Source organism: Prunus mume, linkage group LG2, assembly GCF_029339155.1.
Source record: "Prunus mume cultivar Tortuosa linkage group LG2, ASM2933915v1, whole genome shotgun sequence".
Taxonomy (NCBI): Eukaryota; Viridiplantae; Streptophyta; class Magnoliopsida; order Rosales; family Rosaceae; genus Prunus; species Prunus mume.
In genome coordinates this window covers 26,944,980-26,972,008 of record NC_142699.1, presented here as the reverse complement: position 1 = coordinate 26,972,008, position 27,029 = coordinate 26,944,980, and the positions used below count along the sequence as shown (strand labels likewise).

The 27,029-nt window shown below is 36.8% G+C and overlaps 2 protein-coding genes and 1 pseudogene across 4 annotated transcripts; 2 read left to right on the top strand and 1 right to left on the bottom strand.

Annotated features, from left to right (window-relative positions):
- Positions 1-846: 846 nt before the first annotated feature.
- LOC103323968 (calmodulin-like protein 11) lies at positions 847-3,569 on the top strand. 2 transcript variants are annotated; one of them, XM_089047307.1, is made up of 4 exons: positions 847-1,496; positions 1,707-1,864; positions 1,976-2,056; positions 3,151-3,569. In XM_089047307.1, the coding sequence occupies exons 1-4, from the start codon at positions 1,388-1,390 to the stop codon at positions 3,286-3,288; spliced, it is 486 nt and encodes a 161-aa protein (XP_088903433.1). In that variant the 5' UTR covers positions 847-1,387; the 3' UTR covers positions 3,289-3,569. The 2 variants fall into 2 exon arrangements, with proteins under 2 accessions (XP_088903433.1, XP_008224219.1); XM_008225997.3 differs by having other exon boundaries at positions 901-1,463.
- A 1,078-nt stretch (positions 3,570-4,647) lies between these two features.
- Positions 4,648-8,035, bottom strand: LOC103323969 (uncharacterized). Its single transcript, XM_008225998.2, has 5 exons — positions 7,888-8,035; positions 7,741-7,800; positions 7,457-7,654; positions 7,141-7,350; positions 4,648-6,919 (listed from the first exon to the last, which is right to left on the bottom strand). Exons 2-5 carry the CDS (start codon positions 7,781-7,783, stop codon positions 5,013-5,015), a joined length of 2,358 nt encoding a protein of 785 aa, XP_008224220.2. The 5' UTR covers positions 7,784-7,800; positions 7,888-8,035; the 3' UTR covers positions 4,648-5,012.
- A 15,210-nt stretch (positions 8,036-23,245) lies between these two features.
- On the top strand, positions 23,246-26,763 carry LOC103323970 (putative calcium-transporting ATPase 13, plasma membrane-type pseudogene; annotated as a pseudogene). Its single transcript, XR_016124218.1, has one exon. The product of XR_016124218.1 is annotated as a putative calcium-transporting ATPase 13, plasma membrane-type pseudogene (transcript).
- The last annotated feature ends 266 nt before the right edge of the window (positions 26,764-27,029 follow it).

Here is a 27,029-nt window from a genome sequence, read left to right as displayed (position 1 = left end):
CCTCTCTCTCTCTCTCTCTCTCTCTCTCTCTCTCTTTTTCCCAAGTTTTATGAGATTGACGGGTTCTTTTTCACGTGAGGAGCGATGTAGACACAATGATGTATACAACACTGTTGGAGGCAAACTTCTGAATATGATGAAAAATAGTTAGTGGGTTCCAATACTAGAAGGGTCAATGGAAGTTGGGTCTCAGGTATGATTTGCGACCGGGAAAAGAACAAATCAAAATGGGGTTCTAACAATATGTTTGAAAACCAACAAAGAAACATTCAACCTCAAAATTTAAGTTTATATGATACCTATAATTAAGAAGTGCATCTGATCAATATGATAAGATTGATTACAGCATCGTTTTTATTATTATTATTTTTTTGGGTCTGATGATAACTGCATCGTTCTGCGCTGGTTGAGAACTATAAGCATGCTATGTTTTTTTCCTTAAATTATTCATTCATTAAAACTCTTTTTTTAATGAAACATGCTCAACTCAATAGTTTTTGTCCTATGCATATAATTTTTTTTTTAATACAAGCGAAATTGAGGGGAGTTTTCTCACACACACATTATCAAAGTATCATCATGCGAGTTCAAACATAAAATTGCTAATCTATAACTCAATGCATTTTTCACTCAGCTGGACCAGTCACGTCCGGGCAGAGTTTGCAAAGCCTCTTTCTTGGTCCTTTTCTAAAGGCAAAACATCCCGCAGATAACATATAAACGCGTTGAAAATACCAAGTAATAGTAGTATTGTATTTTGTATTCTGTAAAGAAAGAAAAGAAAATTGATACATTTTTCCTTATAATACAGCTTTTGGTCCTCTCTCTCTCTCTCTCTCTGAGTCTCTCTCTCTCCCCCTCGTGCAAGCAACGCAGCGTGCTTTTTGGGGTTGAATATGTGGGAGCAATTTACACACCTCCCCATACCCTTTAGAGTCTTACTCTTTGAATGCCCTTTGTCTCCTAAACATCAAACCCTTACAGCTGTCCAATCTTTGTTTCATTATATTATTCATGCATTTAGTATTTACAGTGAAGCAAGCAGATAAAATTTTGAAAAATATTTGTTTTCTTTTGCCCCCCCCTTCACTGAAGCCATGACTGTAACAACAAATTCCGGTCATGCATATGCAAGCCTTGATTTGACCACTCTTTTTTAATTTACTTTAATATAATGTTAAACAAAAACAAAACAAAAATGTGCTACACTTGCCAATTACCATATTGAAAGTACTACTTAAACCCAGCTAAGATTGAGCTATACTCAACTCTCTCTCTCTCTCTCTCTCTCTCTCTCTCTCTCTCTCTCATAGACTTTGTATTTTTGAAAGGTAGAGGTGTTTGAGTGTTGTGGAGGTTTCAGGGGAAATTTTATAATTAAAACAGCATGGCAGATGTTCTGAGCGAAGAACAGATTGTTGAGTTTAAAGAAGCCTTCTGTCTATTTGACAAGGATGGAGATGGTGAGTTTCCTACTATCATGTCCTCAATTCTTGGTTAGTATTCTTTGTGATGCATATAATATATATATATTCTTGCATAGCTAGCTATAGTTCAGGTAGGTTCTCAGATTTAGAACCAGTTTCTATATATTATTTCTCTGTTCAAATGCATTTTTCTTTTTCGTGAAATGCTTGAATTTTCTCTGTTCAAATGCATTTTTCTTTTTTCATGAAATGGTTTAATATGTTTAAATATGTGCGCAGGTTGCATTACCGTTGATGAATTGGCGACGGTGATTCGTTCTCTGGATCAGAATCCGACGGAGGAGGAGCTTCAGGACATGATAAGTGAAGTAGACGTTGACGGAAATGGGACCATAGAATTTGCAGAGTTCTTGAGCTTAATGGCAAACAAAATTAAGGTAAATATTATATGCATGGCACTGCATAGCTTTTTTTTATGTATATAAGAATTAAGGCTTAATGTCATATACATGTTCTTAATTGTGTTTGTATGAATGCATAATGATCAGGAAACTGATGCAGAGGAGGAGCTCAAAGAGGCCTTCAAAGTGTTTGACAAGGATCAGAATGGATATATATCAGCTACTGAGGTACAATAATTTCCACCCTTACATCCACAAGCAACATTTCCTCTACACAAAAAAAGAGACTGAATAGATGAAAGGCTAACTTTTATCATCATCATCTCAATTTGCACTTATTAAATAGAATGCACTTGCCAAGACAGTTGTGTCTTAAAAATAGTATAAACACACTTGTTTAGCTATTTATGTGACAAGCTTGTTCACAGAACCTTTTTTTTTTTTTTTTTCATTTCATGTGTGTGAAATTATTGTATAGTTGTTCTTAGTGTTCATATTAGCACCAAAAACATATAAATAGCATTGGTGGAACTGTTATTATTGACAAAAAGTTATTTTAAAGCTTGTGTTGCAAGAGGCTTGTAGCTCAATTGGTAAAGAACATTTACCTCTACACCCGAGGTCATATATTCAATTCCCTCCATAATATCGTTTGTATTTTTAAAAAAAGAAAAAAAGAAAAAAGCTTGTGTTTGTATGCTAATAGTGTGTCAAAGCTAACTCTTTGAACAATATCCAGGGAAGTTTTATCTTTGAGGGGGAAACTCTGTCTCCTACTTCTAAGGGATATATTGACTTTATAATATGAACACTGACCGTTGAAAGAAAGTGTTCTGTATTTATTTGGACCACAAAAATCCAATATTTATTAATTGACCAGCTAAACAAGCTTGAGCTGTTGAATACTGAACAGAGATGATAGCTCACCAAACTCAGAATTAGTGATGGATAGCTTCATTGCACTGACATTAAATTTCTAGGCATTGATTGCAGGTATGACAGCATGGAGTGTCTAAGGATATGCTTAGAAAAATAATAGGAGAATCATATAGCTTAAGTGATACTAATGCTTAGTTTAAAAAATGTTTTATTTGGGTATTCGTGAAATAAATTTCAATATTTAATTAAGTTAAATCATATCTTTTAACCCAAGTTTTATGAGGATCCGTATCTTGATTCCCTGTACCTTTCCCATGCAATGAACATTAACCATGCTTCATTTGACAAATGCATATCTTGTTTCCCATATTGACCTTTTTAGTGCCAACAGAATCTAACACTATGCAAATCTATGTTTCTTCTTGTTCTTAATCTTGTTTCAGTTGAGGCATGTAATGATCAATCTAGGCGAAAAATTGACCGACGAAGAGGTCGAGCAGATGATCAAGGAGGCTGATTTGGATGGTGATGGCCAAGTTAACTATGATGAATTTGTTAAGATGATGATGACCATTGGATGATGATGACAGATTTCTCCATGTATTGAAGAAGAATTCTGGTTCTCATTCACATTCAAATTCATCCTCATTAGTCCACAAGGAATAAAATTGTGTTGTTGTCGGTAACCAACGACCAAATGTAGTAGACTTAACTAGTACCCTTTGATTTGTTCAATTCATTCAATTCCACATTGTAATTTTTTCCCTTTTTCCATTTCTATCTAGTCAATATCATGGTGTGTTTCATTTCAAAAGTAAAACTCCCCAATGTGATATATATCAAATCTTTTGTTCAACGAGTATTTTGCTTACCTTAACCATTTACATCAGTTATGTGGATGAAAAACCATTTTCGCTACAATTTATACCAACGCTTGTTCTAAAAAAAAAAACCATTTACATCAAGTCAAGTTTGAAACTGCATCTGCAGGCTACCAATATATCCACTACTGCTTTATTTTCTTTTTCCACTTTTTATTTTCTATTTGTGGGTAATTGTTTAGATTATCTTCCAACTCAGAAAGGGTTTCTTGATATGAAGTTTCTCCAACTTTTGGTTCTGAAGTCTGACTTTGACCAGGATCAAAGGCTGGACATGAATTCTATCCTTTCACATTAATTTCTCTGGAATGACCTCTTCTTTGTTTCCAATCTATGGCTTTAGAGGTTCAACCTTTAGACCATTCTCAAACCGCGTGGAATATGCAAGCTCTCCTCCTGTCATCATCTTCGTTGATTTTCAGCGTGTGAAGATTATGTCCTTGACTATTTCTTTTTCTTAGCCTCTACTCCTCCATGATCTCCTTTGGTTTTCACACCACAATGAATACAGATAAGGCCTTTTATTGCGAATTCAATTTAGGTCTGGTGGGCCCAATGGGCTAGCCTGGTCTCTTGTGATGCATAAGGTTGGGCTAGCTGGTATGTAATGGACATCATACATCTGTCTGGCCTAGTCTGCCTCAATGACCAGGCCTGAATTTACTTAGGCCAATCATAACCCTATTAAACTTCAGAATTTAAAATGAGCATGAGTAAAAGTTCCTGAATAATTGTTTTGTTCATGCAGCGTGTTCCTCATGGTAGAGAGTTTTGATGGTTGAGATAACAGTTTGACTCATACCATCTCTTTGTATCAGTAAAACAGTGATAATAATGCTAAAAAGATAGTTTGACTCATAACATCTCTTTGTCTAACAGTTTGGCTCATTTGAGAGTGATTCTGGATAGATCAATAATCACTTATGAAAGCGCCTTCCACATACTTCTCCATTAGTTAGACGATCACTTAATCTCAAAAGTTGATAAAAATGAATACTTCATATTTAAGCCATAGCACCTTCAATATCATTGTATTATATGGATATAAATAAACAGATATTACAATCAGAAGTAGCATTTAATACAATTCACCCCCAACACACCTTACAAAATAATTGTATCAATCAAATAAATAGATGGAATTACATCAAGGGTAACTTACGTCACAAATTGTAAGTTTAAGACAAAGAAGTAAAGGAGAGAAACAGATGGAACAAATGGAAACAACACAAACAATGGGGTGGCTGCCATGGTTGCAGAAAGTCATACTCACTCTTTCTTGGCTTCTCAAAATCAAATATACTATAACCAAGCAAAACAACAGTCTTTCTCTCCTCATCATCAAAACTCCATTTCCCAGAAAACTCCAATTATAAAGAAATCAAACAAAACAATATATTCAAAACAGATGAATTAAGAGGCATTCAGTTAATCACAGTTGCACAACACATGCAGTTGGTAAAGAGAGAAGACCGGTGCCTGCGCTTCTCTTTACCTTTTGATGAAGTAGTTGGATTAGCTTCTTTAGCATGTGAGGCCAACAGATTCTTGGTTGAATTTTGAGTAGCTGAATGCTTATCATGTATATGTGGTGTAACAACAATTCGGGCTTCTTCCTCTTCCTTCAAGAATCCTATGAATGGAGTCTTTGACTTGTCTGAGTCACCTCTTTCCAGTGTAATGATTTTCTCTTCCACTGGCATTGCTTGGTACTGTGGCAGGTCTGGCTCATAGCTGGTGTGCTTCATAAGGTTTCCGAGACTAACATCATCACCGTGGCATGGTGAGCCTTCCATCGCAGCCTTATCATGATACAGCAAAGGGGTACAATCTGATTCTTCAGTCCTTGCTTCATTTTTGAGATCAAGGCTGAAGCTTGGAGATTTTTGTATCCGACCACGAACATTCAAGTTATCAGCATCTGATTCAGTGCTGTACCTTCCCATACATTCTTGTGTTTCAGAACCACAGCTTGCAGATTCAGATGCTTCAAATTTTGCACATGGTTCACTTGAATGGTTGGCTGAAATTTTAGTTTCTGCCGCTGCTTGAACTGCTTCAGTATGTTGTGTAACATGTTGACCAGGAATATCAAGTGCCAACTTGTTCATGGAGGCTAATGCTTCAGCTATCCAGTTTGTGCAATCACCAGTGGAAGCTTCAGTAGCAAGGAACTCACTGTGACTCTCTTGCTTCAAATTTAGGATTGAGTCATTGGTGCTTTGAACAGTTCCATATCCACATACACTTTTACTGGGCAGAACTTTTGCTTGATCAACTGGAAGTTGTAGAGACAGAAACTGTTCTGTTGTTTCTGTTCCTCCTACTTCAATTGCATACAATGGCTCTGTGTTATCCCCATTTTGTTGAACAGCTCTCTTCTCTGTTGATTCCTCTTCCTTGTGGTTGCAATGTGGGATAGTTAACTCAGGTGGAACCGTTCCAAGTTCCGGAACCACCTCAACTTTTGCATCTGAGTCCAGGAAGTGGTCCTCAGAAGCCTCATTCTGGTTGTTAACACACATGACAACTAGGTGACCATTCTCAACAACCCTTGTCTCCTCAGTTTGACAATCCATGTCGCTTAAAGGATTAAATACACTCATCTTTTTGCTGTTCTCATGTGTAGACCCGATCTTGGCAGCTTCAAACTGAGGCTCACTTGACTTGAAGGATTCTGATTCTATCACTGACTCTCCACAAGTTTGGATTGGGTTATCATCATGGTTATGTTCTCCATTGTCTGACTCTTTTTCGATTGGTCTAATTTCCTCTTTAAGAATTATGCATTTGTCTTCTGGTTCAGGAACTTCTAGATGAGAATTTGGTGAGTTAGTCAATGGAATGACTTCTGGTTCTGATTCTGAGCAATCATTTTTAAAAAAATTCATCTCAGTTGGAAGCTCCCCAACACTTTCATTTCCTAAGCCACTCAGACCATTGGATGCTATTGTTGTTATGGTGGTCAATCCATTTTCAAACTTATCTCCATCTTCAGTTTCAATCTTCTCTTCAGATGACTCTAATTGTTCTTGGGATGCCTTTTGCTCCAGTAATAAGTCATCCCTTTCCTTCTCCATAACTGGATCTGTGTTAGAATCAACATTTTCATCCATATTTTTCAATGCCTCAGTGTCTGAGAGATGACCTTTCACCTCAAAAGCGGAAATCAAACTTGATCCTAGACAGTCTTCATTCCCTTGTAAAGATCCACTGTCATCTACAGATTGGTCATCAGGATGAATTGTAGCCAATTCATGTTGATTCAACTCTAAATGTATAGATTCTGTGGGTTCTGGATCATGTGATGTAGATATTGCTCCCTCTTCCTCTGTTGCAGTTTATAGCATATAAAGGTTTTATTATGGTGGGATTTTTCTTTCATTTGTGTAAACGGTAATATATAACTCATACTAAACAGAACAAAAGTTAAAGAAGAAGTGAAGAAATAATTCAAAACTTAATGTACTAAGCCAAGACAATAATGATAGAAGTATTTAAGACTATATACAACTAGTAATGGCAACATGGAACGGCTTGAAGGTAGCATACCTTTCTTGAAAGAAGCCCGCTTCTCAAATTGTTGTTTGATTGTTCCTTGCAGATCAGTCTCCTCCATTTTCTTCTCTATTGGGTTATCATGTCCTGAATCATTCAATGATGTAGCCAGTTCCATTTTACTGTCTCCTTCACCCGTTTCATTCGTTTCTGGTGTAACTTTTGAAGATTCAGAAAGAGGATGAACTTCAGTAACTTCTTGCTCTATGGACAGAAGGCCAAATGTTAAGGGACAATAACTTCTAGTAATCAAGATATAAGTGCTTTCATCAATTCAGGTATAAGTTGCCCAATTAAGAAAACGGCTAACCAGTTCTGTTTGATGTCTGGTAATCAACACAAGGATCTTCTATTCTCTCTGGATCATCAGAAGCCAAGTTAGTAACTTTTTCATGAAAATATTTTCCTTCAGCTGCAGGTACTATTTCATTTTCTTCTTTTATGTCATTTCCATTAGCATTTCCTACCAAAGATTTTTCGCCAACTTCAACTGCAGGGTTCTCTTCATCTGCAGGAGATTGCAAATGCAAACAGCTTTATGATATTTGCACATATACTAAAAGAAAAATACACAGCTGGTAAAAAATTCCATACCTCTCAAACCTGGTGTGTTGTAGTTCCCCATCTCATTTCCCATGATCAACTAACCAAATCCTGCAGTTTAAGCAATGCAGAGATTCAAAATCTGAGTCTTTCGGATAGCGAGCAGTATATTCAAAATCTGAGTCTAAATTCTGATACCATGGGATGATGCATTCAGATGTAAACAGCTATAAACATTTAAGAAGAGCTTTCTTTCTCTTAAGCTGCCAGGGTGTTGCACTTGATTAAAATGGGCACTGCTTCAGTTATTTTTCTTGAAGCAAAAGCCTCACTTGGGTCATCTGTCAGCTAAACTGATCTATCAGTACTATAAAAGATGTGCAACATCTAGCGTCTCATCCTCTTTTCCTTTTTAGCCGACATTGACATTCTTTAGCCATGAATTTTAAACTTAGAAAGCATCCAGACATTGCTAACGAAACAAAGTTAATGGTCGGCTATTCAATATGCCTTGTAAACCAGCCTTTTAGTGACCTGCCCATATGATTATGTTGTGCCAGTTTTTTAATTTCCATATGCTAATTGTATATTAAAAGGACTATATATAAGGTCACTCTAGCCTTTTTAAGCAGCCATTTTTCTACATGCGCCGCGCAGACAAACAACAGGCGTTTAAATGGCATGTAGTGTTGCTCAAATCCGGGATGGGGTACATCATGCGGCTTATTGTTGTGTTTTCTAGAAACACAACACTATTACTATATTACAATCAACAATGTGCATCTAAATTTGTTTTAAGTTTACAGCTCGTCTTATGTTCATCCTAGCTCCGTATCTTTCCAAGTGAAGTTTTGGACATGTAATTTTGTAAAAAAATTTATCAGCTACAACTACAAGTAGCGTCCATTATAGTGTCCATTATTGGATGTGAACATCCAGATAGGGAAAATGATTACAAGTGAAGGACACTTATTTCTGACTGACTGGCATGAGCCACGTGTATAGTGCTGATTGGCCAAATTTAGGTTTGCATTGGGTGCTGATGGAAATATTCTTTCTTCTACCATAGGAAGGAATGAATGAAATATTTAATGGGTTTTGATAAGGCTTTTTTATGTGGGGCCGTACTTTCAAGATTTCTTGATCTTAAAGCTTTCTTTCCATATGCAAAGTCCAAGGTGGGTAAGAGCACATATTTTTTAGGATGTGGTCATCAACTCATGATAGCTATTGCATTGTTTTTGGGAACTCTCTTACCTTTCTACATGCTAAAAAGCAAGCAACATCGAAGACATTGGACCCTCCACTATTTTTCTCATTTGGAGGAATGGAATGAAGAATTGGTGGAAATCCACCCTACTCACTTTTCACCAAAATATTAGCCATTGGAATGATTATACCATATTGCAGCCATCTGTGTCACCTTCCTTTTCCCTATTTATTTTTCTGCCAAATCCCATTGTTTGTGATAAATATTGTTTAGTAGGATAGATTAGCGACATGGGAATCGATGTCTTTGATCCGCCACAACATTGTTACAAAGTTTACTTCACGGAAGATATATTCTTAGTTATGTTAAAAGGGGAGTTTTCCTCAACCTATATATATGTTTTTTTTTGGTTGCCAATGAGGCCTAGCAGAGTGGAAAAGGGCTTTAACTTACAGACTAGTGATCTCAAGTTCGAACTCTGATGACACCTTGGTAGTGTGTATGTAAGAAACCCTCTCTCTAAATATCGCTTGTATAAAAAAAATTAATTAATTTTTTTCCATTTTAGAATTTCCGCCATGACCAAATGGTGTGCCCTTGCGTTATCTCTTGCAAATGGGTCATGTGTTTCTCGCCCATAAGGCTTACCTCAAACTTATAAGCCCTTTAGTTCACTAGGTCTTCAGGCTAGGTAGACTTAAAAATGAGGACTGATTCTGATATAGAAAACAAAAAAATAATGTTAGATATTTATGGACTATTTGGTACTATTTTCGGAAAATGTGTTTTGAGAATATTTTCTGAGAATGAAAACGAGAAAACGAATTTATATTTTCAGAAAATAAAAACAGTGAAAACGTGTCTGGTATGACAATTTGAGAATAATAATATGTGAGTTATTTTTCAAGTATATTTTTGCTAATTTTTGTTCAAAAAGTACTTTAAATAAAGGCTAAAATTATTATAAACAATAAAAAATGTATAATTAAAATAAATAAATATTCTAATGTTAGAAAAACTCTATGCACTAGGAATCTTCGATGTATATAAAAGAAGAAGACGTTAAGGTGAAAGTTTCAAATACTATGATTTTAGTTAATGAAAATTTCAATTACAAAAAACAATTCATTCAACGAGAAACATATTAAAAAAAATTTAAAAACAAGGATGATATAATTAATTCAAAAAAATTTAAAATGAAAAAGATTTGAGAAAAAAATTCAGCACCCACTTTCTTTTAAAATTAGGGGACAGTTTTTCTCTTTAAAAAAAAACAATATATATCTATATATATAAATCAAAATGCAGAGAATGGTGAAACATTCAAAATACCAGAAAATGCCCTTGGTTAATCCAAATACTAAGAATTGAAATTATTAATTAAATGAAAATATGGTAAATTCACATTTTTTTATATTAAAAAAATTAAAAACTAAAACAAAATCAGATAATATGTCATATTTTGATGGAACACAACTACCCATTATCTTTTTTAATTCTAAAATAAATTAAAATTCATTATTAAAAAAAAAACTCTCGCAGGCTCGAAAGCGTGTGCGGAGAGGCTAGTAAAAAAGAATCAAAGAAGGTTACAGAGGGCTTTTGGAAAATGGAAAGCCTGTTAAATGGAGAACACTATTGGTAAGTTATAGAGTGAAAAGACTATGAGCTAGTTTGGGATTGCTGTCACTTTTAAAATAAAGTTGCTTTTGCTGGGCTTTGAAAGTAATTAACTATAAAGTAAAGCATTTCCATGTTTGGTAAATAATTCTTTTAAAGAGTTGTTAGTACAAAAAGCAGTGTCAAAATCGTTTGGTAAATTTTAATATAAAACTGTTATAATTGTGAATAATAACTCAAATAGATATGATGTTGAAAATGTTATGCTCTAATTATGTGAAAGAGATGGAGGTGAAGATGGTAGTGAAAGAGGTGGTGGTGGAGGTGGTGGTGATGGAGGTTGTGGAGGTGGAGGTGGAGGTGGAGGTGGTGGAGATGGAGGAGGAGGAGGTGGTAGTTGTGGTGGTGGTGGCAGAGGAGGATGTGGTGGTGATGAAGTGGTGGTGATGAAGGTGGAGGTGGTGGTAGTGGGGATGGCGGTTATGGAGGTGGAGGTGGAGGTGGAGGTGGTAGAGTTGGATGTGGAGGTGGAGGTAGAGGTGCTGTTAATTTTAAAAATGAATGATGGTATTTTGGGAATTTAAAAAATTCATTAAAGGCTTGTCTCTACTTCTTTTGAAAGCAACCTAGAGCTTACTTTTAAAAGTTCTTTGTCAAAATCTGCTTTTATAAAAATCGAGATATTTTATTTTTATCAAACACCTTGAATTGCTTAACTTTAAAGTGAAACAGAGTTTTGGCAACAAAAAAAAAAGCAATCCTAAACAACACCTATATCTTACTGGTAAGTTATAGGGTGAAAAGCTTATGTGTGATTTTAGGGTTACTGAAAAAGCAAGAAGAAGAAGAAGGGAGGTGGTGTTAATGAGAAGGCACGAAGAAGAGAAGAAGAAGTGTCTTGTGTCAATAAGCCATCAAAACTTAATTAAATGAAGAGAGAGGAAATACAAAAGTGAATTAAAATTTATTTTCTATAATTGATTATTTAAAGAATAAAATAATTAATTTGTTTAATCACATTCATTGATAGTGGGCTAATCCAAGAGTTTAAAACTTGTATCAAAATTTGTGTCAAAAATAGAGTGCCATGTATCCGCCGCCTATACGTATATGTGAAAAGTCGAAAAACGCCGGAAGACGCCGCTTGGATAAACTGAAGACACACCAACATGAATAACGAAATAAAAACTCTCCCAACAAAAGAGACAATTCAACAATCTCACGGAGACAAACAAAACATAACTAAAAAGACAAACAAAACATAATGTCCTATCACCACCGCCGCTCGAATCAGCCCCCATCAAACCAAGGGAGGATGACGAATAAATTCGCACATATTTGACATAGATCCACCAAATAACTTCTTCACAACGTCGTCACCAAGACGCACATATTTGATATTGATCCACACCAGAGATTGGATATAGATCTTGGACGTTAGCCTATAATAACAGCGGGTTTCTCAACCTCTGGCTCGTTATCTGTTCGGGTTCCTCAACCTCTCGTTCGTGCGTGATTTGCTTCTTCTCTATTCTCCTATTTTTTTATTTTTTCCCTCCTTGTCTGGGAAAATCTTCATATTAATCTGATGATTTTTGCGTGAAATTCAATGTTATGATAGACTGGGTTTATGAGAATCTTCCTCTCTTTCCCTGATAATTTTTGTGTGATGAAATTCAGTTCTGAAGATTTTTTTGAAAATTTTCGAATTTTCCTTTTTTTTTTAGTTCGGTCCAGACTGGTGTTGCGTCAAATCATGGACAGGATTCTTGACTGGTCCTAACCAATCCAATCCTAGAATTTTAATCTAGTCCTATCGTGTCCAGTCTTGGCCACCAAACAGGGCCTTAGGGGTTTCTCCCTTTTGTGGTTCAGATTCACACATGGCATCATTGTTGCGTTAGACGTAGGTTATTCTTCCCATTGTTTACTTTGTCGAGCCTTTCATATTTGGAGTCAAACAACTTGATCTAAAAATTCTAGACTTAATTTATTCTTAAGCAACCATGCAAATGCCCAGTTCCTACCAAAGGTTGTTGAATGCTGAAGCAAAGCACCAGGTCAGAAAACAAAATAATTGTCTGGTTGACAAAGAAATTCATTACCTTGCTTTATGGCATAATAAGAGTAGTTTACTTATACCATTCTTTCTCACCATATATTCTTTGTGTTTTCTATCACACTTTCAGGTGAAGGTTGTTAAGAATTTGGTACGAAAAATTGAACTAAAACTTAAGTTGACCCCAAGATTCTTGTAGAGTTAAAATTTAGTTGAACCATCCGCAAAACCTTAATTATGGAGAAATTCTTGGATTTGGCGCTTGGTACGCGTTGCATGTTTGTCGCCCCTCACGCGGATTGAAGACAAGTGGCATGTAATTACTGTGTTATTTGGCCAGATCATGCTAGGTAGAATACATTTATACCACATTATGTATCATCTCTCTAATAGAGATGGAGTTCACCAATACAATGAGTTCCACACATGGGTGGTTCTGTGCATAAGGCAGGTTGGGTGCCTGCCCAACCAAAATTAAAATATAAAAAATACCCACATATGTTATAAGCCCAACTCAAAATAAAAATAAAAATATAATAAAGAGCAAACTCTACACACAGTTGCCTATCTAGGTGGTTCCATTTCCATATCTTCTCTTTCCTTCTCTTTTGGCTATGCAACATCAACTTGTTTCTCTCTCTCTTAGCTACTCAACGTCAACATCTTCTTTCTCCATCTATTTTCTATATATCTTTAATTATATTTTTAATTTAAAATTGAGTATTGTAGGGTTTAATTAGGGATGAAAGAGAGTTTGCTAATAATATCGATAATGCATCGATAATTGAGGAATTTAAGAGTTCTAAGCCTCGCAGGGTTAAATTTTAGATTTAAAATAGTGTTCTTTTATTTACTTTTGGTTTTAGTTTTAGTTTTAGTTTTTGTATTTGTTGAACTTTTATTTATGGATAAATATGCATTTAAGGGTAAGGCTCATTACGTCCTCCTTGACGAGGTGTGTCTTTTAATGTTTATTAATGAAATTCACTCATAACGTCAAGTTTAGTATGTAAGTTTTGTCGAGTTGGCTTTGAATCTTAGAACTACCACTGGTTCCACATCTATTAGAAATGTTATACACAAGATGGTCTTTAAGTGTGATCTCCCTAACATTTTTCTATTTCGTCCGTCCGAGTTAAAGAGCTCTTTTCTTTGCGTTTTATTTTATGCCACTGCATTGCTGCTCAAATGTATTAGAATTTACCGATTAATTTGTGCATGACTTTAACTCAAGTCAAGTCCACAATTTGAATCATTGCCGTAAAATATCCATTTAACCACTCCCATTGGAGTTTTGAGGGCGTCATACTTACTTCTTTTTAGTGACATATGATTTCTTTGGCTCAGAGTGACGTGTATGTGTTTCCTTTAACAGTTAGTCTCTCTACCGTTTATTTTTCGGTGAATTAGGTCTGAAAACAAAACTCAACCTCCTTTTGAAACAAAAAAACCTCTACAGCATTATAAACCCACTACAATGAGATGTAATTTGAACTCACGTGGATTTGGTTCGGTTGTGGGGTTTGTTGGCGAGATATCCTAGTCTTATTAGGATATTTCTTTCTTATTCTATTAGGATTTTATTTATTTCCTTTTTGTATAGATATTATGTAATTAGGACTTTTCTTATTTCCTAGTATAACCCTATTAGGGTTTGTAACCTTGTATTATAAATACCTCATTTCGGAGAATGAAATACATCTTAAAAATATTCTACCCATATTGTTTGACTTGGTATCAGAGCCGACTTTCTGGTGACATGTGTGTGTTGCGCCCACTCATGTTCTACTGTGTGCCCTAATTTTTTAGTGTTCTTGTGCCTGTGACTGTCTTTGTGTTTGTCGTATCTCGCTTCGTGTTGTGTTTTTTCCACTGCTATCATGGGTGATGATTCCAAAGTCGTGGTGGGTGCTAGTGCGTCTACAACAAAGGAGGAATGTCCCTCGCGTGATTACTCTACCCCGATTACTTCTGACAAATTGGATGGCTCCAATTATGCCTCTTGGTCTCGTTGTGCGCGTATTACAATTACTAGTCGTCGTATGGCAAGTTGGATCAATGGAAAAAGCCTGCTCCATCTAAAGATTCCGCTGCCTATGCCGAATGGGAAGAAGATAATTGTATGGTGCATCCATGGCTTCTCAATTCCATGACTAAGCCAGTTCGTGCCTTGTTTGAACATGGTGCTACTGTTTTTGATATATGAGAGGCTGCCCAGAAGACCTATACTGTGACTCAGAATAGTTCTCGTCTGTTTCAACTCCAACGGCAGTCCATCCTTACGTGTCATAATGATGAATATGTCAAAGTGTTCTATGAAAAACTCCATGCTATATGGCAGGAGATTGATTGTCTGCATCCACATGAATATAGTTGTGCCGATGATAGGGCTTGTCGTCTGAAAGAACTTGAAGCCGATCGAGTTTATGATTTTCTTAGAAGACTTGATCCACCATATGATGGTGTCCGTAGCTGTATCCTTGCTCTTAGTCATGTCCCGCCCCCTCTTGAAGCCTATTCCATGGTCATGGAGGAAGACACCCGTCAGTCCGCTATGCTTGGATGAGGTTCCATGGCCCTCAAAGTCGACCCAGCACGTCAGCGACCGGTCGCCAAGACGACGCGACCGGTCGCCCTCATCCAAAAAATTTCTCCTTCTGCTGGGTCGCGTCCTGTTGGCTATACCCTTAGCTCTCTTGATTGTCCTCCTAAATGTCGTCATTGTAATGGGAATCACTACTCTGAGAAGTGCTTTAAGGAGCATGGTTATCCCGATTGGTTTGCTGATTACAAAGCTCGTATGCACTATCCCAAGGCCGCTTGTATTATGACTCAAGATGAGACCCGTCCTTCGGCCCCGTCTGCAAATCTGTGTGCTTCCGATACCATGCCAGGTATGAGTTTTAATACTTGGATAATTGACACTGGTGCTTCTGATCATATGACTTATGATGACAATATGTTTGATGAGTTGTCTCGTAACCCTCGTGACCTATATGTTACTAGTGCTAATTGAAATGACCTGACCCAATTTTCACTTTGGAATCCGGGTGAAACACATTTAAAACTGACACCTAGTAAGTGGGTCGTAAATGACCAAAATGCCACGAAAATAGTAACATAAACCCAGGCCCTAACTCGTGGCTGCGCTCGATAAGCGTAGGCTGCCTATGTACCTTTCGAGGATCAAGCCACACGTAGTTCTTTCCTCTGTTCACGACACCAGGCTGTTTGATAAAAGCGCTCTAGAGCGGATCATTCGGAGTATCAGGGACTCCGTTTTAAGATCCGTCAAATACTATACGATCCTGGGAAAGTCTAGATTAACATACTTGGAATTAACTATGATCCAACGGTTCAAACGTATTGAACCCGGAAATCGCACGATGGCGAGATCAGTTGGGTTCAAGCGATATCCAAAATTAAGATCCGGGAAATCCTACGCGCTCGTGAGGACTAGGAGATCATTCTAGGACTGGCTGTGGTCCCCACCCTGCAGAAAAATCTGGGTTTATAAAAACTGAAGTTTGAGATATTTACGGTTATGCCACTGAACTTCTTTTGATCGTAACTCCTTCGTTACAACTCCGATTTGAGTCCACTACGTGTCTATGAACTCGTTTCGTCGCGCTCTACGCAATGGTATAACTGGAATTCCCAAATTCCTTCCTGATCAAAAAGTCAACTTTTAAACTAATAAAATATTCTATAGATATAGTGGTCTTTTATTGGAATAAATTAATAATTAAATATTAATTAAGGACCGGGTTGTTACACTAATGGTTTACCTTCCCCAGTTACCAGTGAAGGTACCATCCACCTCACTCATTCTTTACCTCTGTCCCATGCCTTTTTGGTTCCATATATTCGTTGCAATTTGTTGTCTGTTGGGAATTTACTTGATACACTTAAAGCTTCTGCTACTTTATATTATTTGTTTTTTCTAGTATCTCAAGACTTATGCAAAGATTGGGCATGGTAAACAGATAGGGGGTTGTATTACTTACGATTCTACAACAGTTCGTGGGTGTGTCGCTAATAAAGTCCAGGGTGGTAGTGTCAAAGACAAGCAACAACTTTGGCTGTGGCATCGTCGCTTAGGACATCCATCATTTGGTTATCTTAAGCATTTGTTTCCTTCATTATTTAGTTCGTGTGATGAGTCTAGCTTTAAATGTGAGACTTGTGTAATGGCCAAGAGCCACCGTACTGTTTTTCCTTTGAGTAATAATAAAGCTACATTGCTTTTTGAGTTGATACATTTTGATGTATGGGGCCTTGCCCGTGTGACTTCTCATGATTTCTGTTGGTTTATCACGTTCATTGATGATTGCACTCGCTTAACATGGGTATATTTGATGAAGCATCAACATAATGTTGCCTCTATTCTTCCTGTTTTTTGTGCTATGGTGTCTACTCAGTTTCATGCAAGTGTTAAAGTATTTCGAAGTGATAACGGAGGTGAATATGTGAATCATATATTGACCCAGTTCTTCCGTGATCAAAGTATCATTCATCAAACTACCACTCCATTTATTCCTCAACAGAATGGTGTGTTTGAACGTAAGAATCGTCAGTTAATTGAAGTTGCTCGCTCCCTTATGTTGGATATGTTTGTTCCCCACCATCTTTGGGGACATGGTGTTTTGGCCTCTGCCTGTTTGATTAACCGTACTCCTAGTCAGGTTATGGATTTCAAGACTCCGCTTGATGTATTATGTGCCCATACTCCTCCAGTTTCGGTCTCTAAACTACCTCATAAGGTGTTTGGGTGTGTTGCTTATGTTCATGTCTAATCCCATCAACGGAGTAAACTTGACCCATGTGCTCTCCGTTGTGTCTTCATTGACTATTCTACCACTCATAAAGGTTACAAGTGTTACCACATTGCTTCACAGAAGGTACATGTTACTTTGGATGTCACCTTTCATGAAGAAGTATTGTATTATGTCTCTTCCTCCTCTCCAATTCACGGGAGAGGGGGAGTGAATTGAAGAATTTCAAAATGAAAGATCTTGGATGTACAGATGCATCTAAAGGAATCTTTGACGGAGTGCCAACGACCGGTCGCCTAGAGGATGCAATCGGTCGCTAAGTAATGTGCAAAACCGACCGTCGTGTAGGGTGACGGGTCGACAGACAATGCGTGCGATTGTGTGGAAACGACGGTTGCCTAACAATGCAAAACTGACCGGTCGCCTGAAGGTGACGACCGGTCGCCGGTTGAATTCCTTGATGAGATTTGCCCTTCGCTAGAAGAATGTAATAGTGATATTGGTGACTCCTGTGAAGATGAGATCGATATAAGACCCCTCCTCTGCCCTACTAATGTCCCAATCAACTCGTGATGATGATGAGATACTCTATAATGATGTGTCTACTTATCCATTACCCCATGCACTACTTGTTGTAAACCAAAAGTGCAATATTCCCTTGATATACATGCCAAATCTAAATATCTCATTAACCATTATATGTCAACTCATCGTCTGTCTAAGTCATATGCATCATATTTGTGTCAATTATTTAGTGTATGTGTGCTAACTAAGTTGCAGGATGCTCTATCAAATCCAAAATGGGTAGATGCAATGCATGTTGAGATGGAAGTCTTAAACAAGAATGCCACTTAGGAGCTAGTCCCTTTACTAAAAGGAAAAAAGGCAGTTGGGTGCAGATGAGTGTTTACTCTAAAGCATAAGGCTGATGGTTCCATTAACTGTTACAAAGCAAGGTTGGTAGCGAAAGGTTATACTCAGACCTATGAAGTGGATTACACGGAGACCTTTGCTCCAATAGCAAAGCTCAATACTGTACGCGTACTCTTGTCCTTGGCTGCTAATTATGATTGGCCTCTATTATAATTTGATGTCAGAAATGCATTCCTCCATAGTGACCTCTAGGAATAAATATACGTGGGTCCTCCATTAGGTATCCCTGTAACCTCTAAGGAGGGTATGGTGTGCAAACTACGGAAATCCTTATATGGATTAAAGCAGTCTCCAAGAGCTTGGTTTGGGAGGTTTGCTACATCTATGAGGAAGTCTGGGTATGTACAAAGTAATTCGGATCATATTTTGTTTCTGAAGTGTCGCAAGGGTAAATTGATAGCTTTAATAATTTATGTTGATGATATGATTGTAACTAAAGATGATCAAGTAGAAATACAAAGTCTCCAGAAATATCTGGCATCTGAATTTGAGATGAAATCATTAGGTGACTTGAAATACTTTCTCGGAATTGAAGTGGCCAGATCTAAGCATGGTATTTTCTTATCTCAAAGGAAGTATGTTTTGGATTTACTTGCAGAAACTGGAATGTTGGATTGTAAACCAATTGATACTCCTAGTGAATAGAATCACAAGTTGGGGTTATATCCTGATCAAGTTCCTACTGATAAGGAGCGCTATTAACGGCTTGTAGGAAAATTAATTTATTTAGCTTATACACGTCCTGACATTGTGTATGCAGTTAGTGTAGTGAGTCAGTTTATGCACTCACGTAGTGAAGATCATATGGCAGCTGTGACGCGTATTTTGAGATATCTCAAAGTAACTTTTGGCAAAGGGTTAATGTTTTCCAAGTATGGTCATACAAATGTGGAAGGATACACAGATGCTTATTGGGCAGGTTCAACTACTGATAGACGTTCTACGTCTGGGTATTTTACGTTTGTTGGTGGTAATCTTGTTACTTGGAGAAGCAAGAAACAAAAGGTGGTGCCTCGATCTAGTGTTGAGACCGAGTATCGTGGAAAGGCCCATGGTGTATGTGAGTTACTGTGGTTGAGGAGATTATTGAGAGATCTTGGCTTTAGGCCTAAGAAACCTATGGATTTATATTGCGATAATAAGGTTGCGATTGCAATTGCTCATAACCATGTATAATATGATCGTACAAAGCATGTGGAGGTTGATCGAAATTTCATTAAAGAAAAGTTGGATGCGGAGATTGTTTCCTTCTCATTCATCAGTTCTGAGTATCAGTTAGTAAATGTCCTTACGAAGGCTGTTTCTACAAGTATCTTCCACAACTCTCGCTTGACAAGTTGGGTATGAGTGACATCTTTGCTCCAACTTGAGGGGGAGTGTTGGCGAGATATCCTAAGTCTTATTAGAATATTTCTTTCTTATTCTATAAGGATTTTATTTATTTCCTTTTTGTATAGATATTATGTAATTATGACTTTTCTTATTTCCTATTATAACCTACTAGGGTTTGTAACATTGTATTATAAATACCTCCTTTCGGAAAATGAAATACATCTGAAAAATATTTTACCCATATTATTTGACTGGGTTTACATAAGTGAGGATATTTTAGGAAGTTATGGGAGGTCTAGAGAGAAAATGTTAACTTCATTACAAAGGAAGAATTCCCAAAAGAAAATTATTAAGCCCCCAAAATTTTTTGTAACAGAACCTATATTCAAATATTGAGATAAGAGAAGAATTTTCCAAAATATTATTCTTTTTTATTTTTTTAATATAAGTATTGCGACGGTGCGTCGTCCACGAGTTCAAATGAAAATAGACAACTATTCTTAGTTGATGCGGCTAAGAAAATGATTAGTTTGTGAATATCAAGCCCACCGATTGATACGCGTTCAATATTGGAAGCTTTCATTTTCGCCGACAAGCGCACCAGCACAGCAGCGGTTGTTATCATCTTCAACACGTACTGTTTCATTTAAAAGATATATAATACATTGAGCCTGAAGATACCTTTTATGTATTTAATTTGTTTCTCATACCGACCTTAATATTCTATAACTTCATCACAGTTAACCGACTTTATCGAGAAAGATTACTTAGTTTATTAGGTTTTATAAAGATATTATAAAAATATATATTTATATAATTTATAGATAAATTAATAATTTTTTGGTGTTTTTTATTTTATAGTAAATTGAGCTTAGGCCCATAAAATTTATTTTAAATCACCCAGTGACGGATGCAGGATTGTGACCTCATAGGGTCAGTATGTAAAAATGTCAAAAAATCTTGAGAAAAAAATAACACTAAAAAGATAGTACTTCCACATATAACAATCAACAAGATGTAATCAATCACTGTTAAATTGCACATTCAATACAAAGATAAACTTTAATTTCTACATAACAGGAACTCAAAAGTTAGAGCAAGACATCGAAGAATTGAGGAAGTCCCAAAAACGAGCTGAAAACGTCCAATACCCATTTGATCATGCTACTTGACTTTTTTCCCATCACTTTTTTATTGATGAAAATGAATTGCTCCTTGACTTGAAGTCAAACACATATATGTTTATCGCTCAACCATTTGATTTGATTTGATCATTATTCATAAATAGATAGCTCTCCAGCTTTAACTTCCATAGATGATTCTTTAGCTAAGAGTGCACACAAAACATATCAAAACATTATGAGGAACGTACCGATTGGCATGCTCTCGAAACTAGTAGCAGTTATGCTGCTGTTTCATTTTGTGGTTGCCAACTTTGTAGACTCTTCGCATACACAATGTTTGTTGGGGTTCGGGGGAATACGCTGGGTACTTTAATTATCTGGCCCAAAACAGTGTCATTTTGCCCGAGTTGTTTAAAAAAAATAAAAAAGACAGCTGCACTGTGCTTAGCACAGCGCCTTCTCTTTCAGTGATTTCGTCGAGCACCTGGTGTGCAGCTCCAAGAGGTCGCTCCAGCAACTCCAAGGGACCTCCAAGCCTATTTCCATGGCTTCCAAGAGGTCGTGTGACCCTGATGACCCCATGTGGCTCCGCCACTAAAATCACTCACAACTCTTTCCTTTAGTTTTTTATTTAAAATACCCAATTTTTTCAAATAATACCCGTTGATTAGGATCCAACTAAGCAAATTACCTAATATATCTTAAAATCTAATTTATTGTATTTTTCGGATTCCAAAACTACCCATATTTATGAGTTAATGTGTTATGAGGGGTGTAACTAATGACCCTTTGAATTTGGAAATATCTCCAAATAGTTGCAATGGATGTAGGAACTAATTTAGAAACTTATTTGAAATTAAATATTAAATTCCACATGAAAGTATTAGTAATCTATTTTACGACTAGTAATCTATTTTTGAATTAATTGTGTTTTCCTTCTATGAATTACTACTAGTAATCTATTTAAAGTATTAATAATTTAAATTCAATATTAAATTTAGGAATTAATGTTGTTTTCTTTTAATGAATTGTACAACCAGTATTTTTATATATATAGTTTTATGAATAATAGTGTACATTCTAATTATGTTGAAAAATAATTTGATAATCTATTTATTGTTTTGTTTTTAAAACATTTTCTTTAATGGACCTATTTTTTCTCCAAATATTTGCCTTTTTTTTTCTTTATTACTTGTTTTATGAAAAATAATTTGATCATCTTTTCATTGTTTGTTTTATGAAAATATTTTTTTTATTAAATGAGCCTATTTTTCTCTCAAAATAATGTTCCTATTTTTTTTTCTTTAATAATGTACCTAGTAAAACAATTTACCTAGTATAATGAACCTATTTTTTTTCTGTAATAATGTGCCTATTTTTTCTCTCACAATATTGCACCTATTTTTTCTCTCAAAATAATGTAACTATTTTTTCTCTCAAAATAATGTACCTATTTTTTTTCTCTAATAATGTTCCTAGTAAAACAATTTACCTAGTATAATGAACCTATTTTTTTTCTCTAATAATGTATACCTAGTAAAACAATTTACCTAGTATAATGAACTTATTTTTTTCTTCTAAATAATGTACTTGTTTTTAATTTATAAAAAATGTGCATAAATTTCAATTATACAATGTACCTATTTTCTATAAATTATTGTGTACCTATTTTTAATTTATGAAAAATGTACTGAAATTTCAATTACAAAGTAATTGACCTATTTTTGTTATTTTTTTTGGTAAATAATATACCTATATTTTTATAGGTATATATTTATATTTATATTTTTCATATGTACATTATTGGATATGTAATTCACTTTTTTTTTTTTTTTTTGTAATTTTAAGGGGCCATATGTTAGAGGGAATGGCAACCAAAAGAAATAGGGTGAATGATATGCTATTAATAGGGAGTTTTAATTACAATTATGGCAATTAATGAAATGCTTGGAATAAATTACAAATAAAATATGAAGTCTAATGGCAAGGATGTAAAAACATAGGAATACTACGACCTCTTATATCCTACTGGTCATTTAAGTTTGAAATTGATTTACAGAATGATGGGTATATGTCTAGGAAATAGAAATTGTCAGGGACCTATATTGGACAAGCCTTTTTAAAAATAATAATAATAATAATAATAATACATAACATATATTAAACTATTAAAAAAAATTGTTCATTCAAGCGATAATCTACTTTAAACTAATCTAAGCTACGGGAAGGGGAATCCGAACATGGGTGCGGAAGTAGGGAACATATCTGTTATAGTCAACTTGATTAAACTCATGTCTGCTTCAAAAATAAAAATCTAGCTGTCAACACGGATAAAAAATAAGAGCTGACATATGCGGTCCTGTTTTCTTCTTTTTTTCTGGGTGGTTTCCCGGAGCCTGCTGCGAGCGCGTGTAAGTTCTTTTGGTCTTCTCTACGACTTCCAATGAGAAACACGCCCTTCCTCTTCCAAAATAAGATTATAAGTAGGCCTCTTCATGCAAGGTGGTGATCCTCGTACTACAATTGCATTCTATAAACAATTTAAAAATTCCCCAAAACATTTTCTCTACTTTTCAGTTCTCCTTGAGAATTGTCAATCTTGTGTCCATAACTCCCTGCGAGTCAGTTGGTCAGAATAGTCTTTCCATCTCTCTGCCTTAGTTTTCATCACATTCTTTAGTTTTGCGGGTTTCAATTGAGCTGAGCAGCAGCATGTCGACCACCCTGCATGCGAAACTGGGGTGCATTGAAATTGGGTTGCTTTTTCGTGTTAAAAAAAGCACACTTAGCAAACACCAAAGAAAATGGCTTTCTGCTTTTGCAACCATCTACTGCTCTAGAGCCTTCAACCTTTCTTCTCTATCCAAACCCAAATTCACAAACACCAAAATACCTCGCTCTCCCTCTTATGCCACTCTTACTGTCGAGCCAGATAACGAGTTCGAAATTGATCAAACCACCCTCACTGACCTTGTCAAGGAGAAAAGACTCAACCAGCTCCGGGAGCTGGGAGGGGTTGAAGAAATAGCATCAGCTCTCAAAACTGATGCAGAGCATGGAATCCATGGCTATGGTGATGCTCAAGACATTGCCAAAAGAGTTGAAGCGTTTGGCTCAAACACATACATGAAGCCACCAGCAAAAGGGTTCTTCCATTTTGTGTGGGAAGCTTTTAAAGACCTCACAATTATCATCCTCTTAGGCTGTGCTGCACTCTCTCTTGGTCTCGGGATCAAAGTGCATGGCCTTAAAGAAGGCTGGATCGATGGTGGAAGCATATTTATCGCAATCATTCTGGTGATTTCTGTGTCGGCTGTAAGTAATTACAGGCAGAACAGGCAGTTTGATAAGTTATCAAAAGTCAGTGACAATGTCCAAATTGAAGCTGTGAGAGGCGGCAGGCGCCAACAGATTTCGATATTCGATATTGTTGTTGGCGAGGTCATTTGCTTGAAGATTGGAGATCAAGTTCCAGCTGACGGGTTGTTTCTTGATGGCCATTCATTACAAGTAGATGAATCAAGCATGACGGGGGAAAGTGACCATGTGGAAATAAATCAAACCCAAAATCCATTCTTGTTCGCTGGCACCAAAGTGGCTGATGGCTACGCTCGGATGCTTGTAACTTCTGTGGGCATGAACACAACTTGGGGTGAAATGATGAGCCAAATCAGCAGTGACACAAATGAACAGACGCCTTTACAAGCTCGCCTCAACAAGCTAACTTCATCAATTGGTAAAGTTGGTTTGGTTGTTGCTTTTCTAGTGCTCATTGTCTTGTTAGTTAGATACTTCACAGGAAATACACAGGATGAGAATGGAAATCAGGAGTATAATGGCAGCAAGACCAAAGTTGATGACATATTAAACGCGGTCGTTGAGATTGTAGCAGCTGCAGTTACAATTGTTGTGGTGGCAATTCCCGAAGGCTTGCCTCTAGCTGTGACTCTGACGCTTGCTTATTCCATGAAGAGAATGATGGTTGATAAAGCAATGGTGAGGAAGCTCTCTGCTTGTGAGACCATGGGCTCTGCTACCGTCATTTGTACTGACAAAACAGGCACTCTCACCATGAATGAAATGAAGGTGACTAAGTTTTGGTTGGGTGAAGAACCTGTGGCAGAGGAAGCTTTTTCATCTATATCTCCATATGTTCTTAATTTGATCCAAGAAGGGGTTGCTCTGAATACAACTGGTAGTGTATACAGGCCTAGTTCCGATTCAGAAATTGAAATCTCAGGCAGTCCTACTGAGAAGGCTATTCTTTCATGGGCGGTACATGGATCGAAGATGGATATGCGGAAAGTGGTGAAGAGTTGTAGCATTCTCTATGTTGAGGCCTTCAATTCACAGAAGAAACGAAGCGGGGTTTTGATGAAGAGGAAGGGTGACAACAATACAATTCAAGCACATTGGAAAGGAGCTGCTGAGATGATACTAGCAATGTGCACAAGTTACTACAATGCCTCTGGACTTGTTATAAATATGGATGACAATGCAAAAATGAGATTTGAGCAGATTATTCAAGGTATGGCAGCTAGCAGCCTCAGATGCATTGCATTTGCACATAAAGAAATTCCAGCAGAGGAGCAAGTGGATGAACGAGACCACAAAGCTTTGCTAAAAGAAGATGGAATGACTCTATTAGGACTTGTTGGTCTTAAAGATCCATGCCGTCCCGGGGTGAAGGAAGCAGTTGGAGACTGTCAATATGCAGGGGTAAATGTCAAAATGATCACAGGTGACAATGTTTTCACTGCAAAAGCCATAGCCACAGAATGTGGGATACTCAAGCCTAATCAGGACACGTTCAGTGGGGCAGTGGTAGAAGGTGTGCAATTTCGCAACTACACGCCGGAAGAGAGAATGTTGAAGGTGGACCAAATCTGTGTAATGGCAAGGTCGTCTCCATTTGACAAGCTTCTAATGGTGCAATGCTTGAAACAGAAAGGCCATGTGGTTGCAGTGACAGGTGACGGCACGAATGATGCACCAGCGTTGAAAGAAGCTGATATAGGACTTTCTATGGGAATTCAAGGCACAGAAGTCGCCAAAGAGAGCTCAGATATTGTGATCATGGATGACAACTTTGCATCAGTGGCCACAGTTTTGAAATGGGGAAGATGTGTTTACAATAACATCCAGAAGTTCATCCAATTCCAGCTCACTGTCAATGTTGCTGCTCTTGTGATCAACTTTGTAGCAGCAGTTTCAGCAGGTGAAGTCCCATTAACAGCAGTTCAATTGTTGTGGGTGAATTTGATCATGGACACACTAGGTGCTCTGGCTCTTGCCACTGAGAAGCCCACAAAAGAACTCATGGAGAAGAAACCAGTGGGAAGGACTGAGCCTCTCATCACCAACATCATGTGGAGGAACCTCTTGCCTCAAGCACTGTACCAGATTGCAATCCTCCTGACCCTGCAATTCAGAGGCAAATCAATCTTTGGTGTGGATGACAAGGTAAAGGACACCTTGATCTTCAACACTTTTGTGCTGTGCCAGGTGTTCAATGAGTTCAATGCAAGGAAGCTTGAGAAGAAGAATGTGTTCAAGGGAATTCACACCAACAAATTGTTTCTAGGGATCATTGCAGTGACAATTCTGCTTCAGGTGGTGATGGTGGAATTTCTGAAGAAGTTTGCAGATACAGAGAGGTTGAACTGGGGGCAATGGGGTGCATGTATTGGAATTGCAGCTGTTTCTTGGCCAATTGGTTGGGTTGTCAAGTCTATACCTGTACCAGAGAAACCCATTTTCAGCTATCTGAAGATGAAAAAACATAAGAAGAACTCCATTTGAAGTTTCTTGAAGGAATCCCCCCAGGTTTGATGCATCAGGCATGGTTGCATCCTTTTATTTTATAATTTATTAGATTCTTTTATTATTCTAAAATATTGTAATTAAAACTTTGTTGCACAGCATACAGTTGATAATGTAAGTATTTCAACATTGTTTTTGTATGTAAGTAGATTCAGCATATAGTTAATGTAAGTTAATCTTCAGATTTCCCTATTTTAATGCTCGACTTTAATAAATTATTTTTACTACTTTGCTTTTCTTTTTTGAGAGTAAGCAATAATCGTATTCATAACTTAAGCACCAAGACCATCAGCCATAAGGGTATAAACTACCCAAAAAGGGTTGATACAAATATGGAAGCACAATAACCACGCATGGTTATTCTAGATACAGAGAAATACACCACAAGTATATCTCCACTAATAGTGGCATAAAGTCAAACAAATTTCCGCATGAAAGCCACAAGCCTAAACAAATCAGACGTG